The sequence below is a fragment of the Sapajus apella genome, unplaced genomic scaffold (assembly GCF_009761245.1).
Source record: "Sapajus apella isolate SASKATOON/1434 unplaced genomic scaffold, GSC_monkey_1.0 scaffold1, whole genome shotgun sequence".
Taxonomy (NCBI): domain Eukaryota; kingdom Metazoa; phylum Chordata; class Mammalia; order Primates; family Cebidae; genus Sapajus; species Sapajus apella.
The window spans coordinates 11,137,012-11,158,901 of NW_022436941.1; the positions used below are offsets into that span (position 1 = coordinate 11,137,012).

A 21,890-nucleotide genomic window follows, 5' to 3' on the forward strand; every position below is an offset into this window, starting at 1 on the left:
GAATATATTATTAGGGCTAATGAGAGAGAATGGGCCACAATACAATAATAACTGGAAACACCCCACTTTCAGCACTGGACAGATCTTTCAGACAGGAAATCAACCAAGAAGTATCAGATTTAATCTGCACTATGGGCCAAATGACTCTAATAAAAATGTACAGAACATTTTAACCAAGAGCTGCAGAATACACATTCTTTTCCTCAGGACATGGATCATTCTCAACGAAAGACCGTATGTTATGTCATAAAACAAGTGTTACACCATTCCAAAAATTAAAGTAATATAATATTAAGCAGCTTCTCTGACCAAAATGGAATAAAACTAGAAATTGATAATGAGGGAATTTTGGAAATTATACAACTACATGGAAATTAAAAATATGTTCCTGAATGACCAGTGGGTTAATGAACAAAGTGAGAAGACAATTGGAAAATTTCTTGAACAAAGATAATGAAAACCAAAAATACCAAAGCCTATGGGATACAGCAAAAGCAGTATTCAGAGGGAAGTTTATAGATATAAGTGCCTACATAAAAAAAGGAAAAATCTCAAATAAAAAACCTAACAATGCATCTCAGAGAACTAGAATAGCAAGAGCAAACCAAACTTAAGACTAGAATAAAATAAGTAATAAAGATCAGAGCAAAAATAAATGAAATTGAAATAAAAAATACAAAAGATCAATAAAACAGAAAGTTTTGTGCTTTTTTTTTTAATTTTCAAAGTTAAACAAAATTGACAAACCTTTAACCAGACTTAGAATAAAAGAGAGAAGGTCCAAATAAATGAAATCAGAAATGACAAAGGAGACATTGCAACCAATACTGCAGAAATTCAAACCATCATTAGTAGCTACTATGAGCAACTATATACCAATGTCAGAAAATATAGAAGAAATGGACAAATTCCTAGATATATACAACCTACAAAGACTGAACCAGGAAGAAATCCAAAATCTGAACAGACCAATAGCAAGTAATAAGATTGAAGCCATAATAAAATATCTTTCAGTAAAGTCAAGTCTAGGATCCTATGGCTTCACTGCTGAAATCTATCAAACATTTAAGGAAGAACTATTACCAGTCCTAGTCAAACTATTCCAAAAAATGTAAAAGGAGGAAATACTTCCAAGGTCATTCTAGGAAGCCAGTATTACTCTGACACACTCACACACACACACACACACACACACACACACACACACACACAAAACCAGTAAAAGAGACACATGAATTACAAAAAAACAAACAAAACTCTAGGCTAATATCTCTGATGACTACTGGTGCAAAAATCCTCAACAAAATACTAGCAAACTGAATGCAACAATGCATTAAAAAGTTCATTCATCACAACAAAGTGGAATTTATCCCTGGGATGCAAGGATGGTTCAGCATTTGCAAATCAGTCAACATGATATATCTTATATATAGAATGAAGGATAAAACCATATGATCATGTCAATTGATGCTGAAAAAGCATTTCATAAAATTCAACATCCCTTCAGGATAAAAGCACTAAAAAAACTGGGGGTAAAAGGAACACACATCAACATAATAAAAATCATACACCACGGACCCACAGCTAGTATCATACTAAATTGGAAAAAAACAGAAAGACTTTTCTCTAAGATCTATAACACAACAAGGATGCCCACTGTTTCCACTGTTATTCAGTATATTACTGCAAGTCCTAGCTAGAGCAATCAGATAAGAGAAAAATATAAAGGCATTCAAATTGGAAAGGAAGAAGTCAAATTAACCTTGTTTGCTGATGATACAATCCTATATTTGGAAAAACCTAATGATTCCACAAGAAAACTATTAAAACAGATAAATTCAGTAAAGTTGGAGAATACAAAATTAACATACAAAAATCATTAGCACTTCTATATGCCAGCAGTGAACAATGTGAAAAACAAATTTAAAAATGTAACCCCATTTACGATAGCCAAACATAAAACTAAATACCAAGGAATTAACCAAAGTAGTGAAAGATCTCTATAATGAAAATTATAAAACACTGATGACGGAAATAGATGAAGATAGCAAAAAGTAGAAAGATATTCCATGTTCATGGTTTGGAAGAATCAATATTGCTAAAATGTTTGTACTATTCAAACTAATCTGCAGATTCAATGCAATCCCTATCAAAATACCAATGACATTCTTCACAGAATTAGAAAAAACAGTCCTAAAATTTATGTGAAGTCACTAAAAGACCCAGAACAGACAAAGCTATCCTCAGCAAAAAAGAACAAAATTGCATGAATCACATTATTTGACTTCAAATTGTACTACAGAGCTATAGTAATGAAAACAGCATGGTACTGCTGTAAAAACAGCCGCATAGACCAATGGAACATAACACAGAACCAAGAAACAAACTCACGTACCTATAATGAACTCATTTTTGACAAAGGTCCCAAGAACATACACTAGGGAAAAGAGAATCTCTTTAATAAATGATGCTGGGAAAACTGAATATCCATTTGCAAAAGAATGAAACTAGATTCCTATCTCTCACCATTCACAAAAAATAAAAATGGATTAAAGATTTAAGTCTAAGACCTCTAACTATGAAACTATTACAAGAAAACTTTGGGGAAAATCTCCAGGACATTATTGGTCTCAGCAAAGATTTCCTGAGTAATACCTCACAAGCACAGGCATTCAAAGCAAAAATGAACAAATGGGATCATACCAAGTTGAAAAGCTTCTGCACAATAAAGGATACAATCAACAAAGTGGAGGCAATACACATAATGGGAGAAAATATTCGCAAACTATCCAGCTGGCAAAGGTTTAATAACTAGAATGTATAAGGAGCTCAAACAACTCCGTAGGAAAAAATCTCATAATTCAATAAAAAAAATAGGCAAAATATTTGAATAGACATTTCTCAAAAAAAAGACATACAAATGGCAAACAGTCACATGAAAAGGTGGTGAATAACATTGTTCACCAGAGAAATGCAAATCAAAACCACAATGAGATATCGCCTCACCCCAGTTAAAATGGCTTTTATTCAAAAGACAAGCAAGAACAAATGCTGGCAAGGATGTGTAGAAAAGGGAACCCTTGTACACTGTTAGTGAGAATGTAAATCAATACAACCTATAAGCTATGAAGAACAGTTTGGAGGTTCCTCAAACACTAAAAATAGAGCTACCATATGATACACCAATCCTACTGCTGGGTATATAACCCCCCAAGAAAGGAATCAGTGTATCTAAGCAATATCTGCACTTCAATTTTTTTTTTTTTTTGCAGCACTGTTTACAATAGCTAAGATTTGGGAGTAATCTAAGTGTCCAACAGCATATGAACAGATAAAGAAAATGGTGTACTTATATACAGTGAAATATTATGCAGCCACAAAAACAATGAGATCCAGTCATTTGCAGCAACATGAATGGAACTGTAGATCATTATGTTAAATGAAGGAAGCCATGCACAGAAAGATAAACATGACATGGTCTTAATTATTTGTGGGATCTAAAAATCAAAACAATTGAACTCCTGAACAAGAAGAGTAGAAGGATGGTTAGCAGAGGCTGGGAAGTGAAGTGAGAGGCACGATGGTTAATAGGTACCAAAAAGAGTTAGACTGAATAAGACCTACTATTTGATAGCACAATAGGGTAACTACAGTTAATAATAACTTAATGGTATATTTTAAAATAACTTAAAGAATGTAATTGGATTGTTTGTATCTCAAAGCATAAGTGGTTGAGGGGGATGATACCCTGTCCACCATGATGTGCTTGTATCACAGTGCATGACTATATGAAGACATTTCATGTACCTGATAAATATATACAACTACAGTGTACCCACAAAAAGGTTTGAAAATAAAAAGAGGATACAAATACTACCTACCTCAAAGGATTATAGAAAACATAAAAATAAAATAACACATATAACATAACTACATGCACTGGCCCATGATATATTTTATAGAAATGTGTTTTTATTTTTCTTTTATTTCATTTAGAGATGGGATCAGGTCTCACTCTGTCGCCCAGGCTGAAGGACAGTGGTGTGATCATTGCTCGTGGCAGCTTTGAACCCTTAGGCATAGGTGATCCTTCCACCTCAGCCTCCTGAGTAGCTAGGACTACAGGTATACCACTGTGACTGGCTAAACAATTGTTCTTATTATGATAATAAAACAGAAGTGTTAGAAAGAAATGATGGCAAAATATCAGGAAGTATACATCATTATGCAAACTTAGAGGAAGAAAGAGCAGAAGGTTAGATTAACACTTTTTTGTTTGTTTGTTGTTACTTGTGTTTTGGTTGGGGGTTTACTTTTAATTTTCAAGTGACTAGGTAAATAGTTGGGGATATAAGAAGAGGAGTTTGGAAGGAGAGATGATGGGTTCAGCTGTAGATTTATTAAGTCTGAGATGCTTGAGGACTTCTGAATAGAAGTTACTATTACATATATTTGTGAGTCAGGAGAAAGATTGAAATGGAGACATTTTGGAATTAATCAATGTAAAGCGGAACCCACATTGGCTTTGGATTATATCACCCTGGGAAGGGTGAAAGTAGGTGGAATGAGAAGTAGAAAAAAAAAAAGGAAGCCCTGAGAAATGCCTGCATTCAAGGATAAACAGATGGAAGAAGACATTCCCATAGAAGAGACAGAGATGGAGATGTAAGAATATAAAAGGAGAGCTAAAACAGGAACCAGGGGGATCGTTTACAAAATGAGAGGCTTTTTATCTGTACCAAGAGTGGCAGATAGATCACATAAGAGAGAATTAGAAAAGTATGCCTCCTTCAGTGTCCCAGCTGAAGCTATTTTGGCCACAATCTGTCAGATTCCTGTGTCCTTATTCTCATTCAGATAGGCTATGCGGGAGATTCTAGGTTTCTAAATAATCTCAACTTCACAGTAGACTCTGCCATATAAGTTATCCATTGTCTGTGAAAATCATTCATATTGAAGTAATCTTTTTATTAAGTTGCTCCCTTTGATGTTTTTATTATATGCAACTATGCAGAGCTCATTCTTCATCTCCTAAATCTTTAGACCATATTGTATCCAAATGCATGTATAGAAACAACACAATTGATACTGTATACTTCCAGTCAGAGAAGAAATGTAGAAGTATTAACCAGTGCTCAGTGTGTGTGCTCCATAATGCCCTCCACAGATTGACAATGATCTCTACAATACTTATGATGGAGTATGGGATCTAGTTCAGTGGTCTGGTTAAGTCAGCTCAAGTCAGCTCTTAGAATGGAGATGATCAGGAGGCTGAGGCAGGGGAATCGCTTGAACCCGGGCAGTGTTCAAGGATGCCTCCGACTTAAAAAAAAAAAAATGGTGATGATCTCTACATGTCTACATCCTGCCTAAACCTTTGTCTTCAACTCCTTAAATATCTTCTCTTTTCCTACTGAGTCTTAGACATACTCATACATTTATACCAAAATTTTAAACAATACAAATTGATAATGTCACTTGAAGACAAAGTGCTTACCAGGGCATACAAATCCCTTCATTTTCTAGTCCATGACTACTTTTCTGGGACCATGTCTTATCAAGTACAGAAACCTGGTTTCCACTCCCCTGATTGATGCCTTCTCATGCCTTTACACTTTTTCATGTGTTGTTCCTTCTGTCTGAAATGTTCTTGCCCCATTAACATGTAACAACAGGCACTAAAAACTTCATGTTTCTCATTTTTCATACATAATATCACATAATTCTGAGGACAGTCTTGACGTTCAAGTATTAATATCCCCATTTTGTATATAATAAGTGGACCTTTTGAGAGATAAACTAAGCTTCCCAAGATCACACAGAGAGAAGTAGCATAGGGATATGAACACAGGCAGTCTGATCCCGAAGTTCGTGATCTCAACCTGGACTCTGTTCTCTTTTCTCCCTCTAGTCTTAATTAAGTTTTACTTGATCTTTGAGACTCAGTTGTCATTTTTAGGAGCTAGGGATCTTGTATAATATGTCTATGGTGTAATTGCTGATTTACCAGTTTGTTAAAATAATATATTGTTTGCCTCTTGAGAATAGAAACCGTGTCATTTATCTCTGCATTCCTGTGAGGTGACTGGTTGTGCTTACATTAGAAACAAAAAAAAACAAGTTTCAAAAGTAATGGGAATTGCTCAAGACTCCCTAGGCTGGAGTGAGACTGAAGCTGGGCCTTGAACCTGAGGCCTCTGACTCTCAAACTCATGTGCTTTCCCCTCCTTTACAATACGTTGAAAAACGACAACACAACAAACTCATTTTAAAACAGGAAAATCCCTGTTTGGAAAACTATATTTATATAAGCAATAGATAGAAGCATAGTCTACTTAAAATCTTTAAAAGGTTAAGAGAATACAAAGACCACGTTGAAGACAAGCAAACTTAATCATTTCATTTTCCAGAGACAAATACTGCAACATTATCAACATTTGGACCATGTTATTAATTTGTTAATATATCAGCCTGAAGTAAGAAGAGAAGGCTACAATTGGACATATCAGTACAAGTAAATATTTTGTTTCACAGATTGCTAATTTTAAAATGATTTTTAACATTCTGAACCCTCAAAAGGCATCTGAAAATAGGTTAGTTTGATAAATCATTTAGCTGATAATAGCTTAGCACTCCTCCATGCAAGATTTGGTCCAAGGAAGTCAACATTTACATGCAACAATCATGCCTACAAAAAAACATATATCAGAAATTTTATGCACAATGTTTGCCAAATATGAACTGTATATGTATGCTTTATTAACCTACTACAATTCAGAATTTTCTAGAAATCTTTCCTATACACATAATGGCATAAAAAGTCTGCTTTGTGTCATCAGAGTAGATGAGTAATTAGAACAGCTGGAACTTAACAATGATTCAAAAGTTACACAGTGCAGATTTCCAGTATAACTCATACAAAGTAATCTACTTAGATGGACTAAATCCAAACTGTTGTTGTCATTTTTATCATTTCCCAATACAGAAGCTTTTGCTTGTTCATAATGCTGACTTTTGTTCAGCTGATTTTGTCTTCTTTATATCTACAGTGTTTGTAATAGAGAAGAGGGATATGTCTTATTTAAACTGGCTTGATGGTGGGCATGGAATACTGTGATGTGGAGACAGACTCGATTAACTACTTTTGATGATGACGCCTGTACAGACTGACATCATGAGTTTTTACAAAAGAAAATAGAAGTAACAGATTAATTTGAGATAAATATATTCTAAATAGAAGCATAATTTTTTTCTAAATCTGAACACCCTAGACAATTGATGATATAGATATCCTATTGTCTCCACAAATGTGATTTATTGTCACCATGCACATATCTAATCTCGCCTCAAATACCATAATAAATTTTAGAATTGATATCTTGATACAAACTACATGGACAATTAAGATCTGCAAGTCAAATTTTAAAGTCCTTAAACTGAAAAATGTTTAATAAATTCATATTTTCTCAGATTCTAATTGGAAATATTTCTTAGATCAGTAAATACCCTGAGATATCTGGATTCCATGTATAAAGATTTTTCCTAGGAAAACTTTTAATTTTTTTTTTAATATTAGCTATGACTTTCAGATCCTATTTATGTAACAGAAATCATTCATTTTCCTTACCATTCTTGCAAACACCACAGATCTCTGCCTAAAAGAAGTAAGAAAGTACATGAAATAGTCACCCTTATTTTGCTCCTGTAAAGAGCTGGCAGACAAAAAGAGCCAAGGATTTGATGTTTGGGAATGTTTATGAGCCTCTGAAAAGTTCCAGACTTAAGGGATTTGAATACTGAGAACAAAATTCAAACATATAAATCTTATTCTTCTTTCTATTCTGCAGTTAATTTTAAGCTCCAAAATGTTTTAGATGGGAAAAAGAAAATTTATAAAAAGAAAGAAAGAGAAGAAGAGGATGCTTCTAGTCCAAGTAAAGAGATATCTATGATGCTTTCATAGAGGCAGACTAAAATAAGGCTATGAGCTCACAGTATTCAGTTTCAGGGTATCTGGAATTCTCTGTGTCATTTCTATTCCAGTAAAGTGAACAGTATCCCATGAGGAACACTTTACAATTCAAGAAAAGTATAGGATATGTTATATGTTAATCTCTAAAGTCCTCTTGAGTTTCTACTTTTTGATATTAAAATGTAGTGCTTCATAAGAAACTAAAAGATAATCCTATAATCGATACATTTAATTGTTATTAACCAAAAGATTCTACATTAAGAATAAGTAAAGCTAGTAAATAGATGAGAGAGAGAGAGATTTTTTTCAAAGTAGTCATCTCACATTGAATGTTTACTTAAATTAAACTCTTTCAGGAGAAGGCATTTACCTGAAATGATACCACAGTAACGACTGTGAAGAGCTGACTTCTTTGTGACTTTTTCCTCCATGGACCTTTTCTGCCTATATACACGGTGTGGGTGACCTGTTATGGCCATTGTATCATTGAGTGGCTCAATAAATATGAAGTCTTCATTGAGCTGTATAAATCCCATCTGGAATATATAACACAAAAATATATGTAAGAAATACCATTTGAAAAAATAATTTTAGATGTTTCCACTCATACATTGTTTTTGTTAACAAATGTGCATAGTCTTCTAGTGAAACTAATTTAGCAACCCCACTAGTAAGGTAACTATCTTCCCATTTTATTACTTCATCTTTATGTACTTTATTGCACTAGCATAAACTTCATTTAGTTAGTCTTAGCCTGTGTGGGTGGGAGGCTAGATGCCAGCAACAGATGCACAGTAAAAATTTTGGAATGTTAAAGGCTCACTTTGGGAGACCCATGGGGTCACTTACATGTACAGCATTTACAGAAAGAGCAGTACAGTTTTTAATTGCATACATGACACAGTCCAACTTTTTGACAATAATTATTTAATGAAGTAATTCATGTAACATATTAAGACAAATGCAAGAAGCATCAAAAGTAATATATAAAATATTATTAAAGCCTTCTATATATTTTTAGTGTATATTATACTAAAATACTATATATTTTTAAAGCCTTTGAATAAGTTAGAGAAAAATGAAGCACTTACATCAACAAGTTTCATTTCACATAGTGACATGTTTTAAAAGTCATCCAATTATTAGAGAGGGTTAAAACTGTAAAATACAGTTATGATCAATTAAAAAGTACTTATAACAAGTAAGTATACTTGTTATATTTTGAGGCTAAGCCTAGTCATTTCTTTCTTTCCTTTTTTAGAAAGTAAATTTACATTATAATTAGGAAAGTGTTCCACATGAAAGAACATGCTATGACATGATCTTTTTCATTTTTATTATTTAACTCTCCATAATTAATATATAGTAGCATGCATTCAATTATATTATCTCTTTAGCAAATGGTTTTGAAGAAATCATATATTAAAACCTGTATTACTCATACCCAATCTGCTAACATCAAAGTTCTCAATTCTGTTTTGAATTATCAATGTGAATTTTATGTATATTTCATTTCAATTTGATCCATATATAAGTAGCACAATGATAATACAATTATTTTCTAAAGTGAAAATTTTAAAAAGAAATGAAAATGTATGTTTTCTTTGGCAGTGTAGAAGAAATTTTTAAAAAAAATTTTTTCAATTATTAGAGAGTATTGCATCTTCCATTGCCAATATTTTACCTCATTTCATTCTGTACCAAATAAAGTAAATTGAGAGTAAATATTAAAATCCCAATCAATCTCATTTTATTGAATGAGTTTTATCATTTAAGAACTACAATAAGCAATTTTATCACCTTGATTGGTCCCCCTCCTCTTTCTCCCTTTCTCTCTCTCTGCCTCTGTTAGTTTCCTTACGTCTCAAGCTCTCTCTCTCTGACACACACGCACACACACACACACACACACACACACACACACTCTCTCTCACACACACTCACACAAATATTAGGATGGGGGACAATTATTTGTGTAATTTTAATATGCCTTCAAATATCTTCAAATAAGTTCTTTCATTTTCCATAAATACTTTACTTCTCTTAATCTGAAAGTAGCTTGAATTTTAAGATAAGTACATCAAATCCAGCAGTTTTTCCCTTGAGCTTAATTTAATGAGAAACAAGAAAATATTAAAGATAAAATTATTAAATAATGGTCATTAAAGATGTAGTACATCTACACATAAATTGAGAATAGGTGGTGGTATGTTACGCATTATTGATCTAGACTAAAAATAAATAAATATATTATTCTTATAGATTACTGTAATTCTGAGAGTCACTAAGTTTTCAAGGTTGCTAATAAAACTGGCAACGAGGCTGATGATTAAAATACTAATTATGATGCTCAGCACAGCTCAGGCAACCATGCTCAGTTTATGGAAATCATAAATTTCAACCAGGTTATAAACATGGTTAGATTTATAACAATAAATGATATAAAATTTAATTGCTTACTATCACATAAAATTTAATGACTCCAAGAACAGATTCTGAACTGGGTTCATAACTTACTGCTAGCTATGTAACTATGAGAAAGTTATAGTACCTTTATCCAAACGTCAACTTTATAGGGTTATTTGGAGGATAGCTTTTTAAAAATACACATATTTTTAAAATACAGCCAGGAATGGTGGCTCATGCCTGTGATCCCAGCATTTTAGGAAGCCGAGGTGGGCAGATCACGAGGTTAAGAGATTGAGACTATCCTTACCAACATGGTGAAACCCTGTCTCTACAGAAAATACAAAAATTAGTTGGGAGTGGTGGCACACACCTGTAGTCCCAGCTACTTGGGAGGCTGAGGCAGGAGAATTACTTGAACCCAGGAGGCAAGGTTGCAGTGAGCTGAGATCACGGCTACTGCACTCCAGCCTGGTGACACAGAGAGACTCCGTCTCAAAATATAAAAGTTAGAAGGAACAGAAAGCAATGCTCTTACCATGGGCAATGCTCTGATAATGGGTAACTAGTCAATAAGTATTTTCTGTTAATTTTAACAATAAAGTCAATTATAAATATAAGTACCCAAACATTTTGAGTATAGGCTGAAAAACTCACAGAGTTCAAAGAATCTAACTTTATTAAGTTTTGTATCTCTGTTAGCATGCAAATTATTGTCTGAAATAAATTATATTATTGTTTTGTTAGGATTTGGAAGCTTCTTTATTATATAACATTATCTCTTGTATTAGAATTGTATGTACAGACATTTTTAAAAACAAGAAAGTTACTTTGAAACAGGAAAAAACAAGTTGGAATAATTATAAGTGGTGACTCATTCATTCAATACATGTTTATAGTCTGACCACTGAGTTCCAACTCAGTTCACTCTGGGGCATACTTAGCATCAAGAGTCACACCATGAACTTTCTATCTCGACCTTTCATACTATCCTATGGCCACAAAATGCCCTAGCATGAAAATGTGTCATTCAAGATACTGGCTCACATTAAAGCAGAATTATAGAATTTCTTGAGGTTTTCTGTGTCCCCTCAAAGGGCTAACATTTTCCATTAAAAAAATGTTCTATCTGTATCGTGATTGTACAGGCTATCAATATTAACCTCTCTGCACAAGTGCCCCTGTGCTGGGTAACCCACAATTAGGCAGTCTGTGCTTTAATGCAAATATTGTCCTCTGAATTTTAGCAAGAAATAAAATGAATATGGCACAATGCGTTATCTAAAATAAATGCCAAGTATATAAGTGTTTTTCATATTTTCCTTTAAAAATTTTTCAAAATAACTAACTCACTTGAGGCATTTCATGTAAATATCTAGATGCAAAATTAACTTTAACAGTTGTTTTCTAACTTATTTCTATCATCATAGGCATTTTCTCACATGATGACTGCTTGTTCTTTTGTCATTTAATGTTATTTGATTTCTCAAATTAGTAAGAATTTCCATATTTTGCAATTTAGCATTGCTTTTGTAGAAGTAAGCTACCAGTCATTTCTTTTTTTTAACTGGTTGAAATGTCTTTTTCCCTATTTATGTGTCTCTATGCTTTTTAAATAAACATTAACTTCTATCTCCAGGTAGATGTGCTGACACTAACACAAACTTCTAATCGAAACCTAAAATTTGATTTGGTCAATGTGCAGGGATGTTTATATATTGTTGCTTTACCTCATTAAATATAAATGGTTCATCTGTTCAAATTCATATTAATTATGGGCTATTAAGTAGATAAATCCTAAAGCACATAAGACCTAACTAAAAAGTTAGAAGGAACAGAAAGCAAAATGGTACTTCCCACTTCTACTGGGATGACTGTTTCGCTTCAACTATCTCACTTCCAAATCACTGACATAACCAAAATACGTCTACAATTATCTGAAGTTTTCTCTTCATTCTTCCATGCTCCTTTCTTGCAATTTTCTTCAAGTTCCAGAGTTTCAGTTTTTTAGATAAAATTTCAATGAAATGGCTTAAGGAATTTTTTTGAGGATCAGTAGAACAAGTACGTATTGAGCATTCATTAAGTACTAAATATCGTAAGAGTCGTGATAAAATCCTATTTTTAAAAAATATGATCCAGCAATTCCACTTCTGGCTATATATTCAAAGGACATGAAATCAGATGTGAAAAAGAGATCTGCACCCTTATGTTTATTGCAGTAATATTCACAATAGTCAAGATGTGGAATCAACCTAAGTGTCCATTAACAGATTAATGGATTAAAAAATGGTGTGTGTATCTGTGTGTGTGTGTGTGTGTGTGTGTGCGTGCGTGTGCGTGTAGACAGAATACTATTCAGACTTAACAAAGAAGAAAATCCTGTCATTTGTGATGATATAGATGAACCTGAAGGACATTATATTAAGTAGAATAAGCCCGATATAGAAACACAAATACTGCACAATCCACTTACATGTAAAATCTAAAATAGTCAGACTTGTAGAAGCAAAGAGTAGAATGGTGGTGAGCAGAAGGAAAGGGAGTTTGGGAAGGTGTTGGTCCAAGGATCCAAAATTTCAGTTAGACAAGAGGAATAAGTTCAAGAGATTTACTTTACAATGTGGTGACTATAATTAAAAAATGATGCATTATATATTCAAAAATTGTCAAGAAAGTGGATTTGGATTTTAAATGTCATCACAAAACCTGATAAAATATGTTCATTTGTGATGTACATATTTGTAATTTTTGTCATTTAAAATAATTTAAAAATATATAGTATATCACAATAACTACATGTCCTATGTGCTGCTGGACTTGTGAAAGGTGAGAGATCATTATAAATTCAGGATATGAGAAAGGTCCTGAGGGACAGCAGGATTTGCATAAGACAAGGGCAAGGATGCTCCTTATAGAGGAGGGATTCTAAGCATGGGCAAAGAAAATGGAGAGTCTAGGCAACAGTTAGAAGATGTTTGGCTTGAGCAGAGAAATAGGAAAATATGGTCAGAAAATAAAATAAACTCTTATAATTAAAAAAAAAGACATGTTCCTGATGGGACAAAGAAAGCCAATGTCTTAAATATCTTAGGATATAAGTCTATTGTCCCAATATAAGGTACCTCCAAGAATTAGTGAGACACTAGAAGGAGAAGAAGTGTTTTGTTTTCAACACTGATAACAGAAGTTGTTTAAAGTCTTTGGCATCAGTATATGCTTTTTAAAACATTTTAGACAAATATCTGATACAGTACATGATCTGAACTTCTATGTAAGTTTGTCTTTATTTTCTTAAGTATTTTCTCATAAGGTTATAGTGTAATAAGAGATCTCATTATGTAAATAAAGCATTATATAGTCTCAAATGATATAGGGCTAGGCATAAATTATAATGTCATGTTTTTCTTATGCTATATTCAAATAAAATATCATTTTAGTATTAAATGGGATAAATGGGAGTGATTTATCATGCATTTGTATATTCTATATCTACATATAAATCTGTATAAAACTACACTTCTGATACCATATCTATTCTCTTATCATCTTAAATTACTCTTCCTGATGATTCTTTTAATGTTTCCACTGTATACTTACAAAGATAAACTCAAAATCCTTCATGAAGATATATGAAGCCTATAAGTTATGAGAATCTCTCATCTACCTCTCCAGTTTTACTTTGACCACTCAAACTTCATATATAACAATAATAGACAAACTTTTACTGTGTGAACAAATATATTTCAAAATAACCTTTAGTTGCATGATTACAGCTTGACATATTGCACATACTGTCTTCTCTTTCCAGAATGTCATAGTGCCTGTGAAGAGCTATCAATTCTTCAAAATCAAGCAGATGCTGTCCTTTCTCCAAAGTAACAATTGCTTTCCCTATCTAATTCTACACCAGACATTTTCTGTTGTTGCACTAATATGTCTACTATGGTTATAGTTTCATGTCTCTCTGATTAGATCATGAGCTACTTGAGGCTTTGGAATAATGCTCATCTTCATGCCTTTAATACATAAGGTCTAGTATATAACAGGTGCTCAAGGAATGTTGTTAACTCAATGTAGTCTTCCTTCTTAAGATAACAGAAAATGTATCCGTCACTGCTCTGAAGAGCAGGTATTTACTCCACCTGGGATTTTGCAGGTGGAAATTAGAATTTTATTTCCTCCACTGGTCATTTCCAGTGTTGGCTTCCTTGGGTGCTCAGGTAGTATCTTTAGAAAAACTTTTCAGATGGCCACATTGTTAACATCATTCCATTTTCTTTCCTAGCCAAAGGGCTCCAAAGAGAATCATAAAACTCCAATGATAGAAGAAAAGTTGGAAATCATCTGAGCATTACTGTAGTTTTAAAATAAAGAAAATCAATCCTTAGAAATATTGCAATATACAGAGAGCTAATGTGAATGTCAGGATAGAGTGTAGGCTTCCTAATTTCCATGTTAATTTTTGGTGTTGATACATTATGCTATCTTTGCTTACTACCTACACTCTACTTAAATTTTTACTTATATTCTAGTCCCCATTTCCAAATCCCCAGACTCCAGAAATTGTTCTGAGGTTGCCTACGATTTCCTTTTTATTCCCCTCTCTGTGGCATTTGATCCTTGCCCACTTTTCTCCTCTTTGAATTTCCGCAAGCCTGGTTCTTTTCATCTCTGGAAACTATTTCTGTTCCCTAAACAGGTCATGTTCCTCATCCCAAGGCCGGATTTTGGTAAACAATTGTTCTCTGCATCTATCATACTCAGTGGTTTGATAACCTCCTTTATGGAGATGATTCCCAAATTCCCCTCACTTGTAGTCCACTTCCTCCCTTCAAGATTCACCCTCCTCTCTCATTTCCCTTGTTTAATTTCAGTCATATCATCATTCTTTCCACCTTAGTATCACCCCTCTAAGTTTGTATATCTGTTTATGGCTCTACCTTTTTTTAGCTACCCCAGCTAAAAATTATATTGACCTTTGCTCTTTCTTTTTCAAGCCCATTTAAAACTATTTATATGAAAACAATAAGATAATAATAGGCATGTTTACAAGGATTTTATATGTATTATTTAATTTAATCTATACACAGAGCTTTGGACACATGCTAATTTCATCAATTTTATAAATAAAAAACAAAGTGAGCTTCAAAAAGATTTAATATGTCCTAAGATCACAAATCAGTATGTGGTGAAGACAGGAATCAAAGGAAAGGCTGTCTGGTTTCAAGCACATGCTGCCTTTGTGAAGCTTTCTGCAAAAGGGTAGGCCTGCCATATGAGTGTTATTTCAAAAAAATCCTCATCTTTAAAAAATTTTACACTAAGGATTTGGATGTCAAGCATAACACCTCACAGATGGTAGATATCCAAAATTTGATATCAATAGCCAGGCCAGGCCTCATCTCTCCCAAAGCAGAAGGCAAAAATACTACATTAAGGCTCTGAACTTATCTTGCCAGACTGTTGTATGTGATCAGACTTCTTGGCTGCCAAAGGCACACTGGCTTTCTAAGCGGGCTGAGGTTTCACCTCCAGGCCTCCTTCAGCAGTAGATGCCCCAGCAATTCTCCCATGGCAGACTTGGTAGAATATTTCAAGGTTTTTGTTTTTCTTCTTCCATTCTTTAATTCTCTTTTCTATTTTCTTTCCTACAAATCTTTTCTAATCATACAACTAGAATTTTAAAATAGTGGAACATTTAAGAAATATGGTTTAAAAAATTCTTCTAAATCTTGTCAAACAGGATAATTACATATGAATCTATGTATATATTTCTCTAGTCAATTTACCTACACATATATACTCATATATGTATTGGTGTATGGGCATACGTTTGTGTGTATAGACAGGCATACATATAGTAGAGTTTTATATTCTACTTTGTCCCATTTAAGAAAAGCTTGTTTTCTATAGCATTATGTGATCTTTATAAGTGTGTCTTTTAATTGCCAAATAATAGTGTATCCTCTAAGTATATCATAATTTTATTACTGATCTTTTCATCCAACTCTTTATCCAATAAATGCTTATTAGTATAAACTTTGTATAGTTAGAGGCTCAGGGAACAGCAGTGAACAAGGTGATCGAGGTCTGTCATCAACTTACACTCTACGAAAGAAAATGATGCACCATTTAGCCAGCTGGGTCAAAAAGAGCTATATTTGCTTCATAATCTGTTGTTAAGCTTTATGTTGATTATTTAGAATCTTATTTCTGTCTTTGTTCTATTCTGCAATTTTAAAAAAAGATGAAAATATAGATGGAAAGTATTCCAACAGATACCCAAAGACTAAGGTAGATGTTGCAAGTGACCTCCTGAGAAGATGAATTCACCCTCCTCACAGGACAAGCGTAAGATCCTCAGAGACTGAGGAGTATCTCTGAAGAAAAGAGCCTCCCAAGAAGCCACAAATGTGGTCTATGAAAGACCGTCCATTTAAAGCACTTGGCAAATGTGGAGCTTGACGATAATATCCCAAAATGCCATCAGTCACCTAAAACCTGCCCCTCCTTCTGGGTGTCTGTTAACAGTTCCAATGCTAGAGAAGCCAGAGAAAGCCCAGTGCACTGAGTAGGAGGATTCAAAGCTATAGGTAGAGAAATAACAAGGACTCTGACTTCATTCTTCCATTTTCATTGCATGTAATTTCTTCTAAGAAAGCCTGAATGCGGAGGGCATGTGGCCGATTACTTTTAACTTCATGTGAATTTTGACAGTTTGAAGATTATAGAATACATATTTGAAAGATCAAATAGAGAATTTTGTGAATAAATTTACCAGAAATCTTCCCAGAACCTACAAATAAATACCAGAAACAAAACCAGGAGGGGCGGGCAAGTGTTTTATTATGACCCTTGAGTCTTATTTACTCAACGAAAAGCTATATATGTATTATATGAATTCAAGTGGTACCAAGTACTGGGAATGGGTTACAGAGTGATGTGGAAATGGCCTTTTGAATGAGGGGCATCAGGGAAGAGACTTCATATATGGGAAGTGGTAATGAGAAATGGTTATCAGAAAGAAACCCAGGGGCATTTCATAGCAGCTTCACTTACTTGATTCATAATCAAAAACAACCCCTGATGAAAGTCCTCTGTTTTTTAAACCATCTATCTTTTCTTGGACACTGCTTACAAATTTTATCTTGGTGTGCTTCATGAGGGCTTTTTGCGGTATATCTTTCAACACAATCATATTTTATTTCCATAATTACTCAGGAACAAGTTCACTCCTACAAATGAAAAATATATGGCTTTTCTTCATTTTCTTGCAAACTGATGTCCTTTTTCTGTCTTTTCCTCTGACATTTAATAGAGATATAGATTTTAAAAGGTTCAAAATGTGTCTTTTTAACTCTATCATATACAACTTCGTCAGTATGAGAATAAATAGAATCTACTCTTTGGCCTCTATGCTGAAAAAGTCAAAAGGAAGTGGTGAAGACTGGTCAAGTGGAACATGAGTGCCCCATCCTCACATTTAGATAACCAACATGACTGCTTTAGGTGTTGTTGCTCTTGTTTTGATAGTTACCTCAATTCTCATTGTATATTCTAACTATTTTTGCTCAATATAGAGATAAGCTATTGATTTTCATATACTCTTGTATCCATTTCCCTTACTGTAATCTCTTGTTACATGTAATAATTTGTAATTATTATTTTAGGCCATCTATGAATTATTTAAATATGCAAATAACATGTTAAAGAAAGGGAGCAAGTTTATTTTAAAATCTTCTTCTTAGTTGTTCACCAATCTAGCCCAAATCTATTATGTTCCATTGTAACATCCCAATGATTATTTAAAATTCATTATCAATATATGTACTGAGTACCTACCATATGGCCGTATGCAAGTAATTGAGGATTCAAAGATGAAAACAGAATGAACCCCTGTCTTAATGGACCTTGTATATTCAGGTATTCAGAAAAATACACTTAAGAAATTATAAATTGTGAAGAAAAATACACTTAAGAAATTATAAATTGTGAAAAGCAGCATTAAAGAAACAAAGAAGGATCCAAGAAAATTAGAGTTAATGCTAGAGAAGCCAAAATGGGTAGTTCAGTAAATAAGGAGATGGCATGTGAGCAAGAACTAAAGTGAAAGAAGGAGCCCGCTATATTAAAATGAACTTGAATGGGGAAAAGATGCTGTCCCAGGTGGAGTGATGCCATATACCAAGGCTGTAATTCTGGAAGATACGTGGGAGAGACTCAACCTATGTACTTTATGTTCACAAAGGTGTACATTTCTAATTATCATTTACAACAACATATGTATCTATCCCATGTGTATAGGTCACAGCAAAACATTTCAAAAAGTAAGAAATAAAGAATAAGTAATATAGCTATAATACTACCAGAAGAAACAGAATTGCTCCTATAAAGCTTTCATTTTTCAAAATAAAAAATAAATATAGCCAGAATACTTAGTAGCAGAAGAAATGGTATTGCTCCTGCAGGGCAGAAGTCAAAGATGGGGAGAGTAGGGAGGATATTTTCTTTCTTATAGTAAGCATTAGCTTTTATATGATGTACATATGACTTAGATTAATTTAAAAGAAAGATAGAAATGGAGAGACACAAGACTCGTTGGGAGGCTACTGCAGTAATTAAAGCAATAAATAATGGTGGCATTAGTGTAAAGTCTCTTAGGAAAACCTACCTACAAAGCCAAACTCAGTTAAAAACTGACACATGGTATGGAGACTGAGGCAGTGACAGGAGTCATAGATAAACAACTATGGCAGCAAAAACAGCAGAAAGCTTGGCAGGGCATGATTCATGTATAGCTCTCAAAATCCTAAGACATTTAGATTTTATGTGAAGTGTAATAGGAAACAAAAGATGATGGATGGCATGATCTAATGTAATTCTGAAGAAAACCATTCTTGCTCTTTTTCAGAAAACAGATTCTAGGGTGACCAAAAGTAGAATGAGAGAGGCCAGTTTGAAGTCAGTTTTAATAATCCAGGTGCAAGATCACAGTGGCTAGGCTAAGGAGGCAACACATGGTGACTGGACTAAGGTTGAAAAAAGTAGACAGATAGGACATTTATTTTGGATTCTCACCCAAACCAGAGGGCAATCATCCAAATGTGTTTAATGGTTTAATATCACAACATAGGGGAGCAGTGGCACAGACAAATTAAGGATTACTCCAAAGTTTCTAGCATTAGTACTTAAGAAGGAAGAAACAGCTGCCTGTAATTGAGATATAAAACTCAAATCATGGAGCTAAAACAGATTTTAGGGATAGAGAATCAAATTTCTGATTAGAACTTATCAGGTCTAATATATTTTTGAGACATCCAAATGGAAAAATCAAGTGGACAGTTGAAGAATGGAGCCTAGTGGGTAGTTTTACCCTATAGACATCTACCTGGGAGCTGCCAAAATGATGATAATTTTTCAATCCATAAGACTGAATGATGTTATCCAGTAAAAGAGAATAGAGAAAGAACAGAACAGGGCCTAAGATCAATCTCTGAGGACCCTAACATTGGGAAGCAGAGAAAGAACCAGCAAAGGAGATTATGGAGGAAGGGCCAGTGAGGTTGAAGAAAAAGTGAAAGCTTGTAAGGTTGATATTTTTTTCCAAAAAACAAAATCATAATTAATAGCTTCTCAATTTGGCTTTGAAGAAAAGAAAAGAGTAAGCTCTCCTTTAGTTCACTCGGAGGAAGCTACTGCCCGTGTCTAACCCACATTGCTCAGGCTTAAAATTTTAGTAGCGCTATGCAAGATGATCAAACACATGTGTTCATGCTGTTGTTAAATTCAATAGCAAAAGCTGAGTAAAGAAACATTTCCAGGTCTTCATCCATCAGGATTCTCAAAAGTCATAACAATGTGGCTTATTTTTGTTGCAAAAGAGAAAATTTTACATGTTCCATATTGTTGAGTCAAGAGAAGCATTTAAATCTATTAACTTTGTTTGACCTATATTATTTCTTAACCAGAAAGGTAGCTTCCAAATCACCACCCACCCTAGCACTTAATGAGTTGGTGCATAGTCAATTGTACACCTAGTTGTTAAAGGGTTAGTCGCTCAGTGATTTTTTGGAGCCATTCACCATGGTGATGAGCCCTTGCAGCACTTATCTCATGCAATTCCAGCCCAGTTATGTGCTTTAAGCGGAAGAGAATGAGACCACTGAGAAAGCCGTGCAGCTGTGATTTGGGGAAGCACTCATCACTGCCAGGTCTTACTGGTGACCTCACAATTGACAGAGATGTTGCCAACCTCCTACATACCCCTAGAGAGTAAATGCAAATTCATTTTACCATGGAAACAAGATTAGTGGAGCAAACTACTCAAGGACCATAGCATTGGTACTCAGAAATGGAAAATCTGCTGCAATTTATTTTCAGGATTCAATTAAAGGTCAAATGAATACAATAATTTATTCAACAATATTTACTGAGTGCATACTATGCATTAATGTTCCAGATGCAGGAAATATAGCAATGTACAAAACATTCACTTTAAAACAGGCTGACAATCTTAAATATCTTTACAGTAATCAAGAAATTTACTTATTATCGATTTTATGTCCTCCTTGCCATTTGCACCATCAGCAAAATGTAGTGATGGTGCTGTATTTTTTTTTTCCACTTAGAACCCTTGGATAATTCTCCCTTGTTCACATGCTGAATGACACTGAATAAAATACAAGAAATCATAACTGTGTGTCCCCCCTTAAAAGGAGCAATGTACTGTGTATCAACAAAGTTCTTTCTTTCATGGCCTGTTTCTCAACCATGACATTCCCAAATACAAATGTAGATATGAAAAGAGAATTTAAGAACACATCTGACATTTTATTTTCCTAGCCTTTCCATACTCTCTGTTTTATACATATCTCACCAGTGAGAACAGAGGCCAAAAATCTAATGTAATCTCTTGCTGATTTATCAGAAGCTGACACAGGAGATCAGACACCAAAAGAGTTGATATAATATGATATAAACCCTGAATCAATCCCAAAACACTCTGCATATACAAGACCACATCAAGACTATTATGGCCATGCATCATGTTTTAAGAAAGACATTTATAAGCAGAAGAAAATCAAAAGAAATTAGGTATCAGTTGATTATAAATTCAGCTCAAAGAAAGAACCATTCACCAATGTTACTGATAAATATTTAAAATTCTGTTTACACCTTTCAATCACCAGTAGAGCAATCACTACTCTGAGGCAATCCAGCTCTCTACTAGACAGTGGTAACTATTCATTAAGGTTTTTACAAAATGTCCAAAATGCTTCCTCACCATAACTTTATACCCTGGGTCCTGATTCTGTATCTTAAGCACCTTTTTGTGTTTCAAATATATGACAAATGTCTCATGGTCCCATTAGTGTAACCATTTGTGATATGAGATGGGCTTGTTGTCCTTCTTCATTCTTATTTTTCTTGGATGTTCTGTAGTTTATAAATGCTTCTCTTTCCTTTGATTTTACATTATGGCAATGAATGCTGAATGAAAACTGTCTCT

At 33.9% G+C, this 21,890-nt stretch overlaps 1 protein-coding gene across 3 annotated transcripts in view; it reads right to left on the minus strand.

Annotated features, from left to right (window-relative positions):
• ADAMTS19 (ADAM metallopeptidase with thrombospondin type 1 motif 19) overlaps positions 1-21,890 on the minus strand; it is a 242,712-nt gene that overhangs the window by 190,583 nt on the left and 30,239 nt on the right. For all 3 annotated transcript variants that reach the window (XM_032261509.1, XM_032261570.1, XM_032261621.1), the window contains exon 3: positions 8,343-8,508. In XM_032261509.1, coding sequence (XP_032117400.1) covers positions 8,343-8,508 — 166 coding nt within the window. The remainder of the gene's footprint in view (positions 1-8,342; positions 8,509-21,890) is intronic.